General features: G+C 36.9%; 1 protein-coding gene across 2 annotated transcripts in view; it reads right to left on the reverse strand.

The window, feature by feature from the left end:
- Positions 1–15,387, reverse strand: part of MAN1A1 (mannosidase alpha class 1A member 1) — a 173,237-nt gene that overhangs the window by 74,712 nt on the left and 83,138 nt on the right. For both annotated transcript variants that reach the window (XM_070043481.1, XM_030853578.3), the window contains one exon: positions 4,162–4,256. In XM_070043481.1, coding sequence (XP_069899582.1) covers positions 4,162–4,256 — 95 coding nt within the window. The remainder of the gene's footprint in view (positions 1–4,161; positions 4,257–15,387) is intronic.

The following is a 15,387-nucleotide window of genomic DNA, read 5'->3' on the forward strand; positions in this document are numbered from 1 at the left end:
GTTCTACCAAAATCTAATCTGTTAAATCTAGGCAATGTTTTCCTTTTAGCAGAGGTATTACGTAACTTACGCATCTTCATTTTACTGTCATATTGGTGAAGCAAGCATGTTGCTCTAATCAGGTACTGTGTATAACATCCAGGTGTTTGTTCAGTCAAATTACCACTTGTTATCAACTCATAATTTCAATTAACTTACAGCTTAATATAGCATCTCTTGAATTGAGAATGTATTATAGATGGAGCAGAAGAGATAGTTATAACATTTTTTTCTGAACAGATTTGGGACAGACTTTCTAATGCAGGATATGAGTAAATTATTTAGGTTCTCTGCTATTCTCAGTTTGCACAAATACTGAAATCTAATTTGGCTTATTGGTGTTTTGGAAGCCAAATACATAAACCTCCCCAATTCAAAATACTGCTTGCTTTAAATCAACCTGGTGAGTACTCATTATCTCTCCTTGGCACAGACTACCTTACATTTGTCAATTACATGAGTGAGTGTATAACATACAAAATATATATTCTGCTTTACTAACCAGGCTGTAAATATGAATACCCTGAGAGAAACACCATGTCTGTTATCTTTTTAAATAAAGTGAAAAGAAGCAGAAAATCTTACCTGGACCTAGCATAGAAACTTCATCACAGCAGGGACTAAAATAAATGCTTTTTTTTTTTTTTTTTTTTTTTTTAACAAAGAAAAGGTAAAGAAACCAATTATCTTTAGGCAAAAACCTGAACACTAGAGGAATGTGAACCGATAATACCAGTAAGTTCACATTTCTGTTAACATATAGGTGTTGGCGAAGAGTAGCCTCCATAACTATGTTCAAAATTGAGGCACAAGAGCAGAATTATATTACAGACAGCATATTTGCCTCCCCCATCATAATTATTGCCAAGAGTTTCAAAGCCAGTCAATGGTGAATACAGAGCTATTCTAAAAAGCATCCTTGAGCACTTTTTTCTCTTGGGCATCCTTCCTTTTTCTCTTGGGCATCCTTCCTATCTATAGATACTCCCTTATTCTGAGAAGTTAATTAAAATATAATTTTGCCAGACATATTTTTCCCCATCTCCTTTGAAACTTCTACTGGTGACAGGCTTCAGAAAACTAGAAAATAAGCTCCATGCCAGCTGTCCCTTGTCCCCTGGCCCATACTGTGAAAATACAGAGATTCAGAGAAAACAGCATATATGTACAGGTTGACATCAACAGCACATCCTGAAATCTAATTATTGCAGTTAAATATGAAACACTGCTTTTGTCCCCTAGAGAAAATTCTTCAAGATGATAAATCAGTTTCACAGCTAGAAGAAGAAAGGATTCCATGAGAGTACTTGATTGGGCAAAGGGATAGGATGAATTTTAGTGGGTTGATATGACTATTAATTTTGCCAAGGTTTATTGCATAAATTTGGGTAAGCCACTGCCATTTAGTAAATGGAATTGAGAGTGGATAAAATATATAATAAAAAATTCATACAGGTTGCCAGGAAGAAGTTAAAAGTGTTCCTGTCAGTTGTAAAATGGTCACCTAATTTCCTCTAGTTTAACATGAAAACATCAGAGAATACATAAATGAAATGGCACATTATTTTTGATCCAAAATAATTTTCCTGTAATATGTGAAATTAAAAGTTCTAATGTAAAATACTGTAAAATACTGTAAACCTAAAATAAGGTCTTAAGAAAAAGTTAAAGCCCTAGTTAATGAACTTTCAGGAGATACAGATAAAAAAGATAACAGCAGATTCAATACTGAATAGTTTTTAGAACTACTCCTTTATGTACTGAAAAATATCTCCACTGTACACAAAGATAGGTATAACTAAGGAAAAAATCCTCTTGGCTGTAAAAAAATAAACACTATGTTAAATATGCTTTAAAACCATCTAATTTCTTATGATGATTTCAAGAGAGGCTAGAATTAATTAAATGATATCAGCACCTTACAATAACTAACTGAACTTTTGCAAAGATGTAGGCCCGCACCTCTATTAGTTTTCGGAGGCCTTTATCTAATTCCATTACCTTCCAGGAAGCAATAAGAACTATCTCCACAGCATCTTAGAGTAGAAGGCTGGAGTGATCATTCACTCCAGTATTTTAAACCTGGGGGGCCCTTAGGTCCTAGGTGGACTCCAATGGTACTGTTAGCTTTTGGAAACTGAGTAAAAGTACGTGTACTCAGGAATATGCCTTTTATGAGGAGAGGGCCGTGTTTCATCAGAATTTCAAAGTGAAATAAACATGAAAAGGTACAGAAAAAACTAGTTAAGTAGCCTAACTTCCAGTTTACAAATAAGCCTGGAGAGTTAAAATGATTGCTCTAAAGACAAACCTAGAATAGCTATAAAATACCTAGAACCAGGTCTCTTGATAACCAATTAACGCAGTGTACTATTATGCCCATATCATTCTTCTCAGAGGGTAAGTAGGAAAAATGTGTTAAATGTGCACAGTGTTTTCATAACTGGATCTTATCTCAAGTAACAGAGAAGTTTCTAGGTCAGAATACTATCTATAAATACAAAGTATGAAGATATGGAAGGCAATACAGGTGATCTACGTAAGCCAAAAAAAAACCCTCACGGATCTCCCAACACCATACTGCCTCCAAGCCAAGCATATACGCCCACTTTCACCCTAAGACAGCATAGCACATGCCACTGATCTCCAAGCTGACAGAGAAAGCCGCAGGAGTCCAAAGGGAAGAATGGATGGATCCTGAGATATCACAATGTGCAATAGAGAACTACCTCAGTTTAACACGGCCCAGGGGTTTGAACTTTCCCTGGCTCACTGCCTCAACACCCACGCCTCTGCCCCAAACACACACACACACACACACACACACACACACACACACGCACGCACGCACGCACGCACACACACAGAGACACACATACATATATAAAATTATAGACAGGTACAGCGTGATTTCAAGTATAGATATATAACATACAAATGAAAACAAAGCATGAATTTAACTGATTTATTAGCCAATTAATTTCATGATTTTTCATGATTAATTTTAGGAAGGAATGTCACTAAAATAAATAATTAGGAAGAAATGTGCACTAATCTTGCCAAGTCACCCTGTGTATCCTCTTGCCATTTCTAAAACAAGAAAGCCATTTAACTTGTGCCTATGAATCAATATGTGTATAAACATCTAAGCACATATTCTAGCTCCTCCGTTTACATATGGTATGATTTTGGGCAAATGACTTAGTCTCTCTGTGACTCAAGTTCCTGATTAGTAAAACAGAGATAACAGCAGTACTGACCTTACTGAGTTGTTGTGAGGATTAAATGTGGTAATATGGGTAAAGTACCTAGAATAAACTTTCATATTTTATGATGACAAAAGAACTGTCATCATTGTCATCCTCACCATCATCACAAAGAGACATATAGGCAATTAATTAGTTATGGAGAAGAAGGAGTTAAGAAGGAAGCTTAAGATAAAATTGTTTATTAACAAAATGCTCAAGCTATCATGAAAATTCAAACTGCTTCCTGGGAGAATACCAGAAAGTCTATTCGGCCCAGGCGTTTCTTGGGGCCACATTGCCATGGACTTGGCATGCCAGGGTTCTCCACCCAAATGGGATGAGAAGGATGGGTTGATCTGGGCCAATGGAGCAGTCCCTTCCCTCCTTACAACTGTGGGTGAGCAGCGTCAGGTGCTCCAGTCTCAGTTACACCAACTTGTTGTGTGGGAGACCTGATTAGTCTAAATGTTGTATCTCTGCAATATCTCTGACCAGCAGCTTAACTGAAGGGAAGTGATCTTAGGAATTGACTTCTTTGAAAGTGAAATGTTTTGATGACAATTTTAAAGATAATGGGATGCTCTCGGAATTTATGGAGACAGTATGCAACATCCCCATGAAACAGTGAAAACCTTGAATCATGTCTTGTGTGCATGCCTCTCTTGGGGTCATTCGATCCCACGACGGGAACCCATCTAAAGCCACGGAACAATGAAAAACACTAATAACTTCCAACACAAAGACAGACACCAAGACTCCCAATGGTGTTAGTCACCAACATCATTCAAGCAATTATCCATCCGGTGTCTATTTGTTAGACCACAATCTTGAATATGTCAACTTAAAACATGTTGTCGAAAATGAAGAGTTTTACCTTTTTATATTCAGCAATGCCCAAGGTATTCCAGAGGGAGTATGAAATGCAGGTAGCAATTTTACCCCAAGTTCCACTGCTTTCTTTCGAAATATCTGAAACGTTAAACAATTAAGTGAGCTACTGTTGAAAGAAAAACAAAATATGCTATTCTACTATCTCACATTGAGCATGCTTCTACTTAAAATTTTTTTGATATGAAAAAATAAAAGTTTCTCAAATTAATAGAATTACCTAGGAATGTAAGAATGGTCCAGGGGCCATTGTGCTGTGCAGTATTTATTACCAATCTTGGTTGCACAAAGAATCATGTAGGGAGGTTTGAATAATACTGATGTCTGGGTAGCACTCCTACGATTCTAATTTCTATGGTTTGGGGCTCCCAGGTGAGAATTTTTTAAAGCACCACAGGTGGTGTCAAGTGATTCCAACGTGCAAGCCAGAGGGGAGAACCACTGTTGCTGGTGAGTAAGTCTTGGATTGAAAATCAGGAGCTCTGGTCCTGTTCTGCCTTCACTTATTTACTAGGGCACAGAGAAAGCATAAGTTGTAAAAAGACATATTATTACAAGTAATCTATACATCCTCTCAGCCCTGTGCGGTTTTAACTTCCTCTTACGTTAAGTGTAGGTGATATGGAAGATACAAAGTTAAATTTGATACAAATTCCTGCCAATAATTTAGTAAAGAAGGCAATATATGCATATATGTATCTGGAACACAGATAAAATGACTGCATAACTTAAAATCACCTAGGAGTTCAGGTGAGTTCAGTAAGTCTGTATGGTGGAGACGGCATTTAGATGAGGATTGTATGCAGTGTGTAATGGGGTTTAATAATGCTAGAGACAGGCTGAGGCGGGGGGAGTGGAGGGGCATCCCTGAAGGTAAGCACAGACACAGGCAAGCGGGGGCCTGCAGAAGAAAATGGAATAAGTCAGCTTCCCTGTCCACAAAAAGGGGGAATACTGGAAAATAAGGTCAGGTGTACATAGCATAGGCCCAAATCATGAAGGCTCATAAATGTAAGGCTAAGAATTTTATCCTGTTAAAATGGAAAAATATTGAAAGTTTCTGAGCAGCCAGTTCACTTGAGCAGAACTGTGCTTTAGGAAGATTCATTAGATGACATCCCTTCACAGTTTTAGGTCCAAAGAAAAGCACTAAGTTAATTTACTCATTGAAGGAAGGACTGCTACAGCTTTCCCCATTATAGCTGTGGCAGCAAGCAGGAGCCTTGTCCCTTCTCCTTGCCATACTGTATGACTGAGCATGGTGGGCTGGGAGCTTACTATTGCTTCTGCCTCTTCCTCAAACAAGGGAGATGTGAGAAAGGTTGGGGAAACCCTGAAAAGCATGGAGAATGAAAGCAAAGTCCTCTCCCAGCAAGGGAAAGCATTCATTAAAGCCACTGTCAAAGAAGCCTTGTGTGTCCAGAGGAAGGGGTTTCAGTCCTTAACTCCTTCTTTAAGACCCAAGCCTCCCCACAGAGAAATTCAGGCACTGGGCTTCGGGGCTGAGGAGAATTCAGTAATACCGATATTGACACTGTTTCTGAAACCCTACTCTTTTGGAATCTAACTCTTACTTTGTAATGAAAGTTGAGGAAATAATCAGTTTTAATGTAAGAATTTGGCTGGCAGTCAATTTAGATAAACTAGCATTCCTGGAATACAAATGAGGACACAGACATTTGTAGTATATAAGGAACTAAAAAATAAAGATACCATTTTTTCCCCACAAGTTATTATTATAACTCTTTCTGAAGTGGACAATTTCCTGTTTCAACAGCAAACGGTGAATGGAAGAAGAGGAGAAAGAAAATAAGCCAAAAGGTATATTCTTCCTTTCCTGTCTCTGTCATGCCCTAGAGAATTCCAAGGTCTCTTCTGCCGTAAGGGATTATCCAATCACTGCCCAGCCATCTGCTGACTTTCTAGTTTCCACCCAACTTTTAAAACTGTTAATTAATTAACTCCTTTTCAAGAAACTTACATAGGACAGAAGTCAGACTTGTAATTAAAACACCATCATGAATATTACAGCCATATGGCATGGGAGTTAAGGGCTCAGGCTTTGAAAACACAATGCCTATATTGGAATCTCAGCTCTACTTCTTCAAATTGGGTATAATCTTGGGCAAACTGCTTAATCTACCTGTGCCTAAACTTCCTCAACTATAAATTGGGGATAACAATAGCATTTGCTATTTTAAAGGTTGTGGAAAGAAACTGAATGAACTATTATATTTAAAGACCTTAGGACACAAAGTCATCACTCTAAAAGGTTAGTGGTAGTTTTTATGGTAAAATGATAAGGGTATTTCCCCAAGAACTTTCCCTATTTACTGCCTGAAATTCTTTCTTTTCTTTAATCCAGCTGCTGTTTTGGTACGTTCTACTTGGGTTCTCTGTGTGCGTGAATATGTATTTTTATAGACAAATATAGGTTGGCCAAAAAGATCATTCGGATTTTTCCATAAGATGTTATGGAAAAATCCGAATGACCTTTTTGGCCAACCCAATACGTGTGTGTGTGTGTGTGTGTGTGTGTGTGCGCGCGTGTGTGTGTTCGCGTGTGCATGTGCACGCACATGTATGCCTCCCCCACCCTCAAACACACACTCTTCATCAAAAGCATTCATTCTCAAGAGCTAAGCCTTTAGTTCGCATCATTGCATTCCCAAATTCAACTTTCCATCTTGACTCTAGCTCTGCACTTCTACTTCTGTGCTCACATCACAATCTGGGCACCCTGTTGTCTTTTGGAACTTAAGATATCCAAGGTGAAATCAATCATTTAATGTCCAAGGCAAATGTCCCTAGTTCCATCACTGACACTACTGGTCAGCCAGTCCCTGGGGCTCAAGAGAGCACGCATTTTGACTTCTGATTTCTCTCTTCAGTTATTAAGCATCAACATTAAAGTTCTTGGCAACATCACATATACAGCCCATTCCCTTTCTGTGATACAAGCACAGTCCATTCATATTTTCATCACCAGGTACTATGAAGGGCATGAGAGCAAAGAAGGTCCTCTTACCTGGTTTCCCATTCTCCAGGATTTCCCCTCCTGTCTCCATTAATCTGTATCTATGTTATCTGATTTCTCTTTTTACCATACAACTTTCTTATTCAAGAAACCATAATAATTCCCTCTGTTGTATGAAATGTCATGTCAGAAATGATCTACTGACTTTTCAGTGACCTCTATGAATCAGACCATCTATTATCTTCTATTTTTTCAAAGACCATCCTGGTTGAAGCTTGAGTCTTCAGGGTTTCAAGTACTCATTCAAGTTCAGTCTACCGTAGTATCTTTGTTAAAAAATGTTTTTCCTCTCAGATCTATTGAGATATAATTGACATACAACATTGTGAAAGTTTAAGGTGTAACACATGATGATTTGATACATGCAGATATTGTGAAATGATTACCACAACAAGGTCAGTTAACACTTCCATCTTCTTGCATAATTATCTTTTGTGTGCATGTATCATGCCATCTTAGTATACTTATTTACATAGTTCTCTCATCCTGAAACACGCTGTTCTGCCTCCTGTTGGCCAATCCAAATTCACTCATTCTCCAAGGTCCAGATCAAGTCCCAACCCCAGGCCAAGATCTTTATCTTCTGTGAACTTCTACACTGACAACTGGCATCACAAAATGCAGCATTTGATTACAGAGGGCAAGATCCAGATCTCTCAATGTTTTCTCCTGTTATTCTCTTGTATCCTCAAATAATTTTCTTTTCTTTAAAAGTAGAGAAAAAAATCTCCATTTCTCCTTCATTGTCTATTATACATATCCAACCCAAATTTGGTCATTTTGTATTAAATTTATTGATATCTCCACATTATTCCTATGAGTGGTAGGTGGGAAGTTTTTATAATCTCAGTTAACAGACAGGAAGGAAACAGCGACCCTTTCCATCTTGAGGTTTTTGCCTTTGCTCTTTCCTCTGGCTGCAATGGCCTTTCCCTAGCTCTTTGCATGCCTGGTTCATTCTTAACTTTAAGAATCCACTTAAAAGTCCCCTTTTAGGAGAGGTCTTTCTTAACAACCCCACATAAAGTTGGCCATTCTCATGTATTGTTTATCATATATCACCTTGCTTATTTCCATCCCACTATTTATCACATCCTAATTATCTTATTTGCTTGCTTGTTGATTGTTTGACAACCCCACTAGATGTAAGCTTCATGAGGGCAGGACTCTGTCTTGTTCTAGCATCCAGCAAAGTAGCTGGTACTCAATAAATGTTCATTTAATAAATGAATGAATCAATCAAATATTAATAAATATATCTGGAGCACTGTAATGAGAAACCACTAATATTCTAGTATTTGCAAAGTGTTCTATTCTATTCCACGAGTTTCTATTGTCTGCAAATAAATATATCAAGTATTCTGCAGTCTCAACCTTGGGCACAATTACAAAATAGTTTTTGGATGAAAACATGAACTAACCTATTGATGCTTTAAATGAAATCATACGTTGGCCTAAATCAATTTCAATTCTTAATATTTGATTTGTTACCTCCTCTTGAGACACGAAGAGGTTAGTTACTTGGAGGAGGAATCCAGATTCTCAAAGAGAGCATCTTTCTACCCAAAATAGTGAGTAATAAAATTCCAAACTAGCTAACAAAGTTAATATTGTTAAAAGAATAAAGGAGAAATGTCACAAATCATTCTAAAGAGCAGTTAAGTTTTAACTAGCACATCTTAGATAACGTGCTCAAAAGTAAATGACCACAAAAAGCACACTAAATGGTACTTCACTGCCCCTGCAAATGAGGCAGGCATGCTGGAGGGAGCATTGGACCCAGGTCAGCACTTGGATCCTAGGATTGGCTCTACTACGGTTCAGTGGGAGGCCTGGACCCATCACTTAACTTTTCTGGTTCTCAGCTTCCCCAGTGAAATGGGAGAGCAGGGCTGACAATTTCTAGTTTTGATTTATTCCTGAAAAAACTAGTATCAGGAGTCACAAAGCTAGAACTAAAATGAGACTGGCAAAAAAACAAAACTATCATAATTTTTTAGATAGAAAGTGCTAATTTGCCACCCAATTCTTAGTCAATCTTGGTTTTCAGGGTTTGTTGGTACCTATGTTTGGCAGGTGGGTTTTGTAAAGTTAAGAGGGCAAGATGAAAAATGACAGGTAATAAAATGTAATCTGTGCTGATAATAGAAGACATACTCATTTTTTAAAAAATGACCATTAAAACTGAATAGGGTTTTTGGGCAACTTGCACCAATCAGTTTGAAATGGGCAGATATCTAATGACCCAAAAGGAATCTTCAAAAAGATTCTGCATTATGGAGATTCTGATTACATTCACAGAAAAAATCAAAACTAATAAAATTTGCTTAAAGAAGGGTGGTAAAATGTTATGAAATAGCTTCTAAAATAATCTTTCAAGCATGTAATGAATAAATAGGTGTAAATAAAAACTTTTACGGTCTAAAGTTAAGAGTTTCAAAATGACTATACCTAAACTCTATCTTTTCATTATACTTAAATAACATCATCACAGTCTTACTGCTGTTTTTGATCAAAAGTTTAAAAAAACTTCAGATTTTAGAACCTACCAAATAAATCTTTTATCTTTTTACTTTACCCTTACAGATAGGATTAGACAAGGCTGTAAACAAGATGTATGGCTTTCTTTGCCTTTCTAGTTTGCAGATCCCTGAAGAACTATACAAGAATATTTACACACCAAAGCAAAGAGTAAGGAAAGAAGAAATGAATAAGAACAGATGGTTCTGGAAAGAACTAGTTTCAGTTCAGACATGGTTCGGTTTGAAACGTACAATATCAAAGCCTTTCTTCAAATGCTCATGCTGAAAACTTCACTGTTAAAAGATCAAACACTAATTCCCCATTAGTACAAGCAGAATTTACCTATTACTCATTTTTGCTACATAAAGCTTTCAGCACAAAAAAAGCTTTCAGCTTTTTACCGTAGATCTGATAAATATCTTTGGCTGAAAATAACTGAAATAACCCACATATCATTAGCTGAGTTGATTAACGCACATAATATGGGCCAACCAATAAGTACTTATTGAGCTACTCTGGCTTTTCAATTTAGAGTGGAACCTTAAAAGTTCTAAATATTTGAATAAAGATATAAAAATAGTTAATCCAGGAGAAATTTAGAGCTGGAAGGGACATCAAAGGTCATCTAAATAATCTTGGTTTACAGATAAGGAAACTGAGGTTCAGAGAGGCCCTATTCCCCTCATTAAACGCTCTGATGTGGGATGGTTTGATGACAGCTATAGCCAAGTGAATGCCAGATTCATACCATCTCAGATACACGTAATTCTTTTGATCTGGAGGGATATCCCCTGTGAGTCCCTTATATGTAAGTGTGTACACATCTTTCACTGCCTCTTTCTAACTTGTGCATTCTCTCTTTAATTAATCAAAACCCTAAACTGAAGTCTTTCTAAATTAAATGATTGGTTGTATTTGTCAAACTGCATTATGAACTTCATTTTTTAAATTTATAAATTTAATTAGATGAGAACTTTTGTCAACTGTTTTGTTTTTCTTCCCTGTGATTCAGTACAATTCAATTTTTAGCCTCAAGGCCATTAGATGAAGAGAGTATTCTTCACTTCTCTGAAAAATTAAAGCATTAAAATCTCCCCAACTTGTTTATTCAAAATAACAAGGATATATGCATGCTAACCTGCCAGTAATCATAGGTTATAACCAAGAAGAAGCAATACAACTGTACCTTAGACTTTCTAATGTATGAAAGCACAAAGTGTAAGTGAAAGAAAAAACTTCTGATAAATATAACTCAAAAAATCTAGATGTAGGATGCTCTTAGTGAACAGGCGTTTTAGACTTAGCTAGCTTTTTAAAGATATTTATTCTCATGAAAAAATTAACAGCTAGTGAAACTTTTTTAAAGTTTGCTTTTATACTATCCCCTAGTCAAAATGAATAAATGTTGATAAATGAATTAATAAAATTATATCCTGATACTATTTTTTTCCTGAGGGTTCAATTTCATTCCCTAGCTCTCAAGTGGGGAAGTTTTCATAAAGTTAAGAGGGCAAGATGAAAAATGGGGAGAAACACTGGGAAGAATTTCAGGCTATTGTTCAAGTTCGACATCACTAGCATCCATGTGGGCAGAAACCAACGCCACCTACTCCTGGAAGTGGTCCAGTGCTTTCCCTGAGCGTAAGCCAGAGTCAAGGTGGCTTGGTAACACACACACACACACAGAGAACAGGGCCCGAGTTCTAGTTCAGGGTCTACTACTCACCTGTTCTGCCACAATAAAGATGAGTCATTTCACTTCTCTCATTTTCTCGCTTGTAAAATGAGGGCACTAGATAAGACGCTTTCTAAGGTACTTTCCTGCTCCATAGGAAGTAGTTTTCAGACTTAAGAAGCACTTAACTACATGTTTCCCAGTGTAGTAAGGGAGATACACCAGGAAAAATAAGATCCCTGATCTCAAGGAGCTTACAACCAGGAAGGCAAATCAGCCATATAAAACTACATAAACATAAAACATACACCAGAAAAAACAATATGAAGCAACATGTAAGTAGAGAATAAACAGAGTGATATAGGCTATGACTAGGGAAATAAAACAAAAAGAGATTGAGTTAGGTGATAGGGGAGAGCAAAACTTCTGTGGGTACAGATGTGTGTTTATTTGGGGGTGAGTATATACATGTTTGTGCACACTCTGGGTTAATGGGGTGGAGGATAAAAGATAAAGAAGAAGGGGAGAAGAAGGAGCCTGACTGAGAGCAGGGGAGAGACGTAGATTAATAGGTTCCAGAAAATGATAAGAAACAGAGGAAAGAAGGCAAGCTAATGACCTTAACTATCAAGTTAAAGGGTTGGTTAAAAGAGCACATCAGTGGGCTTCCCTGGTGGCGCAGTGGTTGAGAGTCCGCCTGCCGATGCAGGGGACACGGGTTCTGGGAAGATCCCACATGCCGTGGAGTGGCTGGGCCCATGAGCCATGGCCGCTGGGCCTGCGCGTCCGGAGCCTGTGCTCTGCAACGGGAGAGGCCACAACATTGGGAGGCCCGCGTACCGCAAAAAAAAAAAAAAAAGCACATTAGTTGGGTTAAGAAAGTCCCAACACTTACCATCTTGGTGCCTCCCATTTACAAGTGGAAGGATTTCTCAATCATCAGGATTCTGAGAGATGGGACAGGGAGAAAGGCTGTGGTTCTCATTGGTTATGGAAATTTTCTGAGTTGTAAGGGCAAAGATACATAAATGACAACACCAAGAAACATTACAATGGCTGTCTGAAGGAAAGACCTTGAGAAATAATTAGGGTCCTTTAAAATAATGTTTCCTCAAGAAGAAAATTTCTCTACATGTGCTCTAGAGATAAATGGGGCAGAGGTGGGGCTGGGGAAAAGGAAATAGTATGGTAATAGAAAGTTGTATGTCCTTCTTCTAACACACATTCGATATGGAAGTTAAAAATGCACAGAAAAGGAGAGGAAAACCAATGGCTAGATAGCTCTCATTCTTAGAATTATCGTTAGGTGTACTGCACACTGTGTTATCTTAGATGTTCTAACTCCTAAAGCATTGGCCCAAGAACAGTAAATAACAGCATACTAGTTCAAGTCATCACACAGGGCTTAAAGATGGATTTTTGAGCTGATCTTTCCACCTCAATTTAAGTTTAAAAAATGGGCAAGTTGCCAACATAATGTTTTGAAAATATGCAGTCTATTGTTAATAATATTTAATATTAGGTAAGTATGCCACATAGTTCCTGAACATACATCTTACACCAAAAAGAAAACATCTTTCTTTCTTCTTCTTCTTTTTTTTTTTTTAAGAAAACATAATGCCTGCTAAAGAGACAGAGAATTATGAAAACACGTACCCTATCTGGCTATTATTTCTAATAGAATTTGTGGAAACTACCACACAAAGGTTGTTAATATGTGATATCATATGTTAAAATGGGGACTGCTTTGTTTATTATTACATTTGTAGGTAAACATCACAAATCATTTGATATATACAAAATCCAGGCTTAGAAACCTTTGTTCAAAAGAAAGATAAGAAGAAGAAAATGAAAGAAAACAGCCTCATTTATGCAAATATATTGTGATTGTCTGGCATTTTTGAGTTATGAGGCATTCTCTGCTAGTGAATTTTTCCAGATACTGAATCTCACTTCTAAAGAGCATCAAAATGTTTATAGTTTAACCTTTGTATTTGTATAGGTTTTATAAACACGTTTATCTGTTCTTTTGATTTAGTGCAATTACATGAATCCTGTGTCTTGATGACTCAGCATCAGCATCACATGCCAACACTGAGTTGAGACTAGAAGATCTAGTTCCTGGTCATCAGATGACGGAGCTGTACAATCTTGAGAACTCACTTAACACCCTCTTTGCCTCAGTTTCTAAATATGTGAATAGGGATCATTCTTCCAAATCACAAGATGATTGTGATTAAATGCACACGTGCTTTTGAAAGAGCATAATAGTTATCATCATCATTGTTCTTTGCTGTAAGATACTGGTTCCCTCAGGAATAATTTAAGCATATTAGGCTTTTTGTCCACACGCTAAATGGTCCAAAAACAGCTGAGCTTTTACGTCTGCTTTCTATAATCCTACTGTTGCCTTCTGTTATTAGCTAACCGTTAATTACAATGAAGACTTCTCACTGTTGTAGTGTATTTGCTCTCCTTCCAAGTTGCGGCCTAATTTTGTAAACAGTTGTCTGTACCAGGGCCTGAGGATAAGTCAAACGTCTCTTCTGTGTCTATTTTACAGTGCAGGGTGTGAGCATCAGGAAATGTGCCCTCTTTTCTGTCAGATGACTACATTTGAACTACTAACTCTATAGGTATGAAAAAGCAACTAATTAGTATGTTATTTAGGAGTAATAGTTTGTAAGTTTACAAAGTAAACTAAATACCTATGTCTACATAGGTTTTGCTTGCTTTTTTAAAAAAAAATGTAACATGTTAGCCACTCTTTTTTCATTCTATCTAAGCAAATGTAAACTTATCTGGTTGTGCATCTATTCCCATTTAACTGGTGTTTTTTGATTTCTGCATCACCCTCCTTTATTTATTTATTATACATGGATACCTCCAAAGTGCCTCTGGGCACAGAGTTCATAATTTCATATGTCAGTTGATGGATGAACATTTCAAGTTATCAAAGGGTGATGCTGCTGGACATAAAATTTGGAAGCAGGGCTATTTCTGTCTTATGTTTGTGTGCCCCAAAGCAAGTTGATTAATCTCTCTTAGCCTCAGCTTCCTCATCTACAGAATAGAGAAACATACCTTTGCATTCTATAACTCAGAGAATTTCTCTTTTCCCTATTCTTTTTCCCATGCCAAAATTAAAAATTTTAATTTTCTTATTCTACTATGAATATATTCTCATTATCGAAAAATCGTAAAATTAGACAAATAGACAAAAAATATAGAGCCCCATCAATCCTATCCACCCAAATACAATTATTGTTAACATCTTAATTATCTATCTTCTAAATGGTATTGATTGCATTTCTTTTGAAAAATGGCATCTTCCCACATATACTATTTTGTAATGTTTTAAATTCATCCCCAGTTAATCTACATTAAATACATCATTCTACATCAGAGGTCAGCAAACATTTTCTGTAGAGGGTCAGATAGTAATTATCTCAGGCTTTGCCAGGCACATTCTCTATATTTCATGTTTTTTAAATTTTTTCTTTTATAATCTTTTAAAATGTAAAACCATTCTTAACTCTGGTAGTACAAAAACAGGTCTCAGACTGAATCTGTGCTATCGGTTGTTGCCTCCTGTTTTACATCAATGCATAGATATCTGCAACATCTTTTTTAAAACAGCTATATAGTATACTAGTGTATGGATATGTCAGAACTTAGATACTAGTCCCCTATTATTTGACACTTAGGTTTCCACTGTGTTGATGTTGCAAACAGCAGTGAATAAATATCTCTGTACATACTTATCTGTATTCATGACTATTTCCTCAGTTTGAATGTTTGAAAGTGGAATTTCTGGTCAGAGGGCATTCGCTCATTCACTCACTCACTTAGTTGTAGGGTCAAAGCAGCCACAGACAAAATGGAAATGAATGAGCACATCTGTAGTTTGCGAACCCCTGGATTACACTAATTTGACTGAAAGCATATTAAATATTTTTCATTTAAATGAAGAGGTT

The sequence above is a fragment of the Globicephala melas genome, chromosome 14 (genome assembly GCF_963455315.2).
Source record: "Globicephala melas chromosome 14, mGloMel1.2, whole genome shotgun sequence".
Taxonomy (NCBI): domain Eukaryota; kingdom Metazoa; phylum Chordata; class Mammalia; order Artiodactyla; family Delphinidae; genus Globicephala; species Globicephala melas.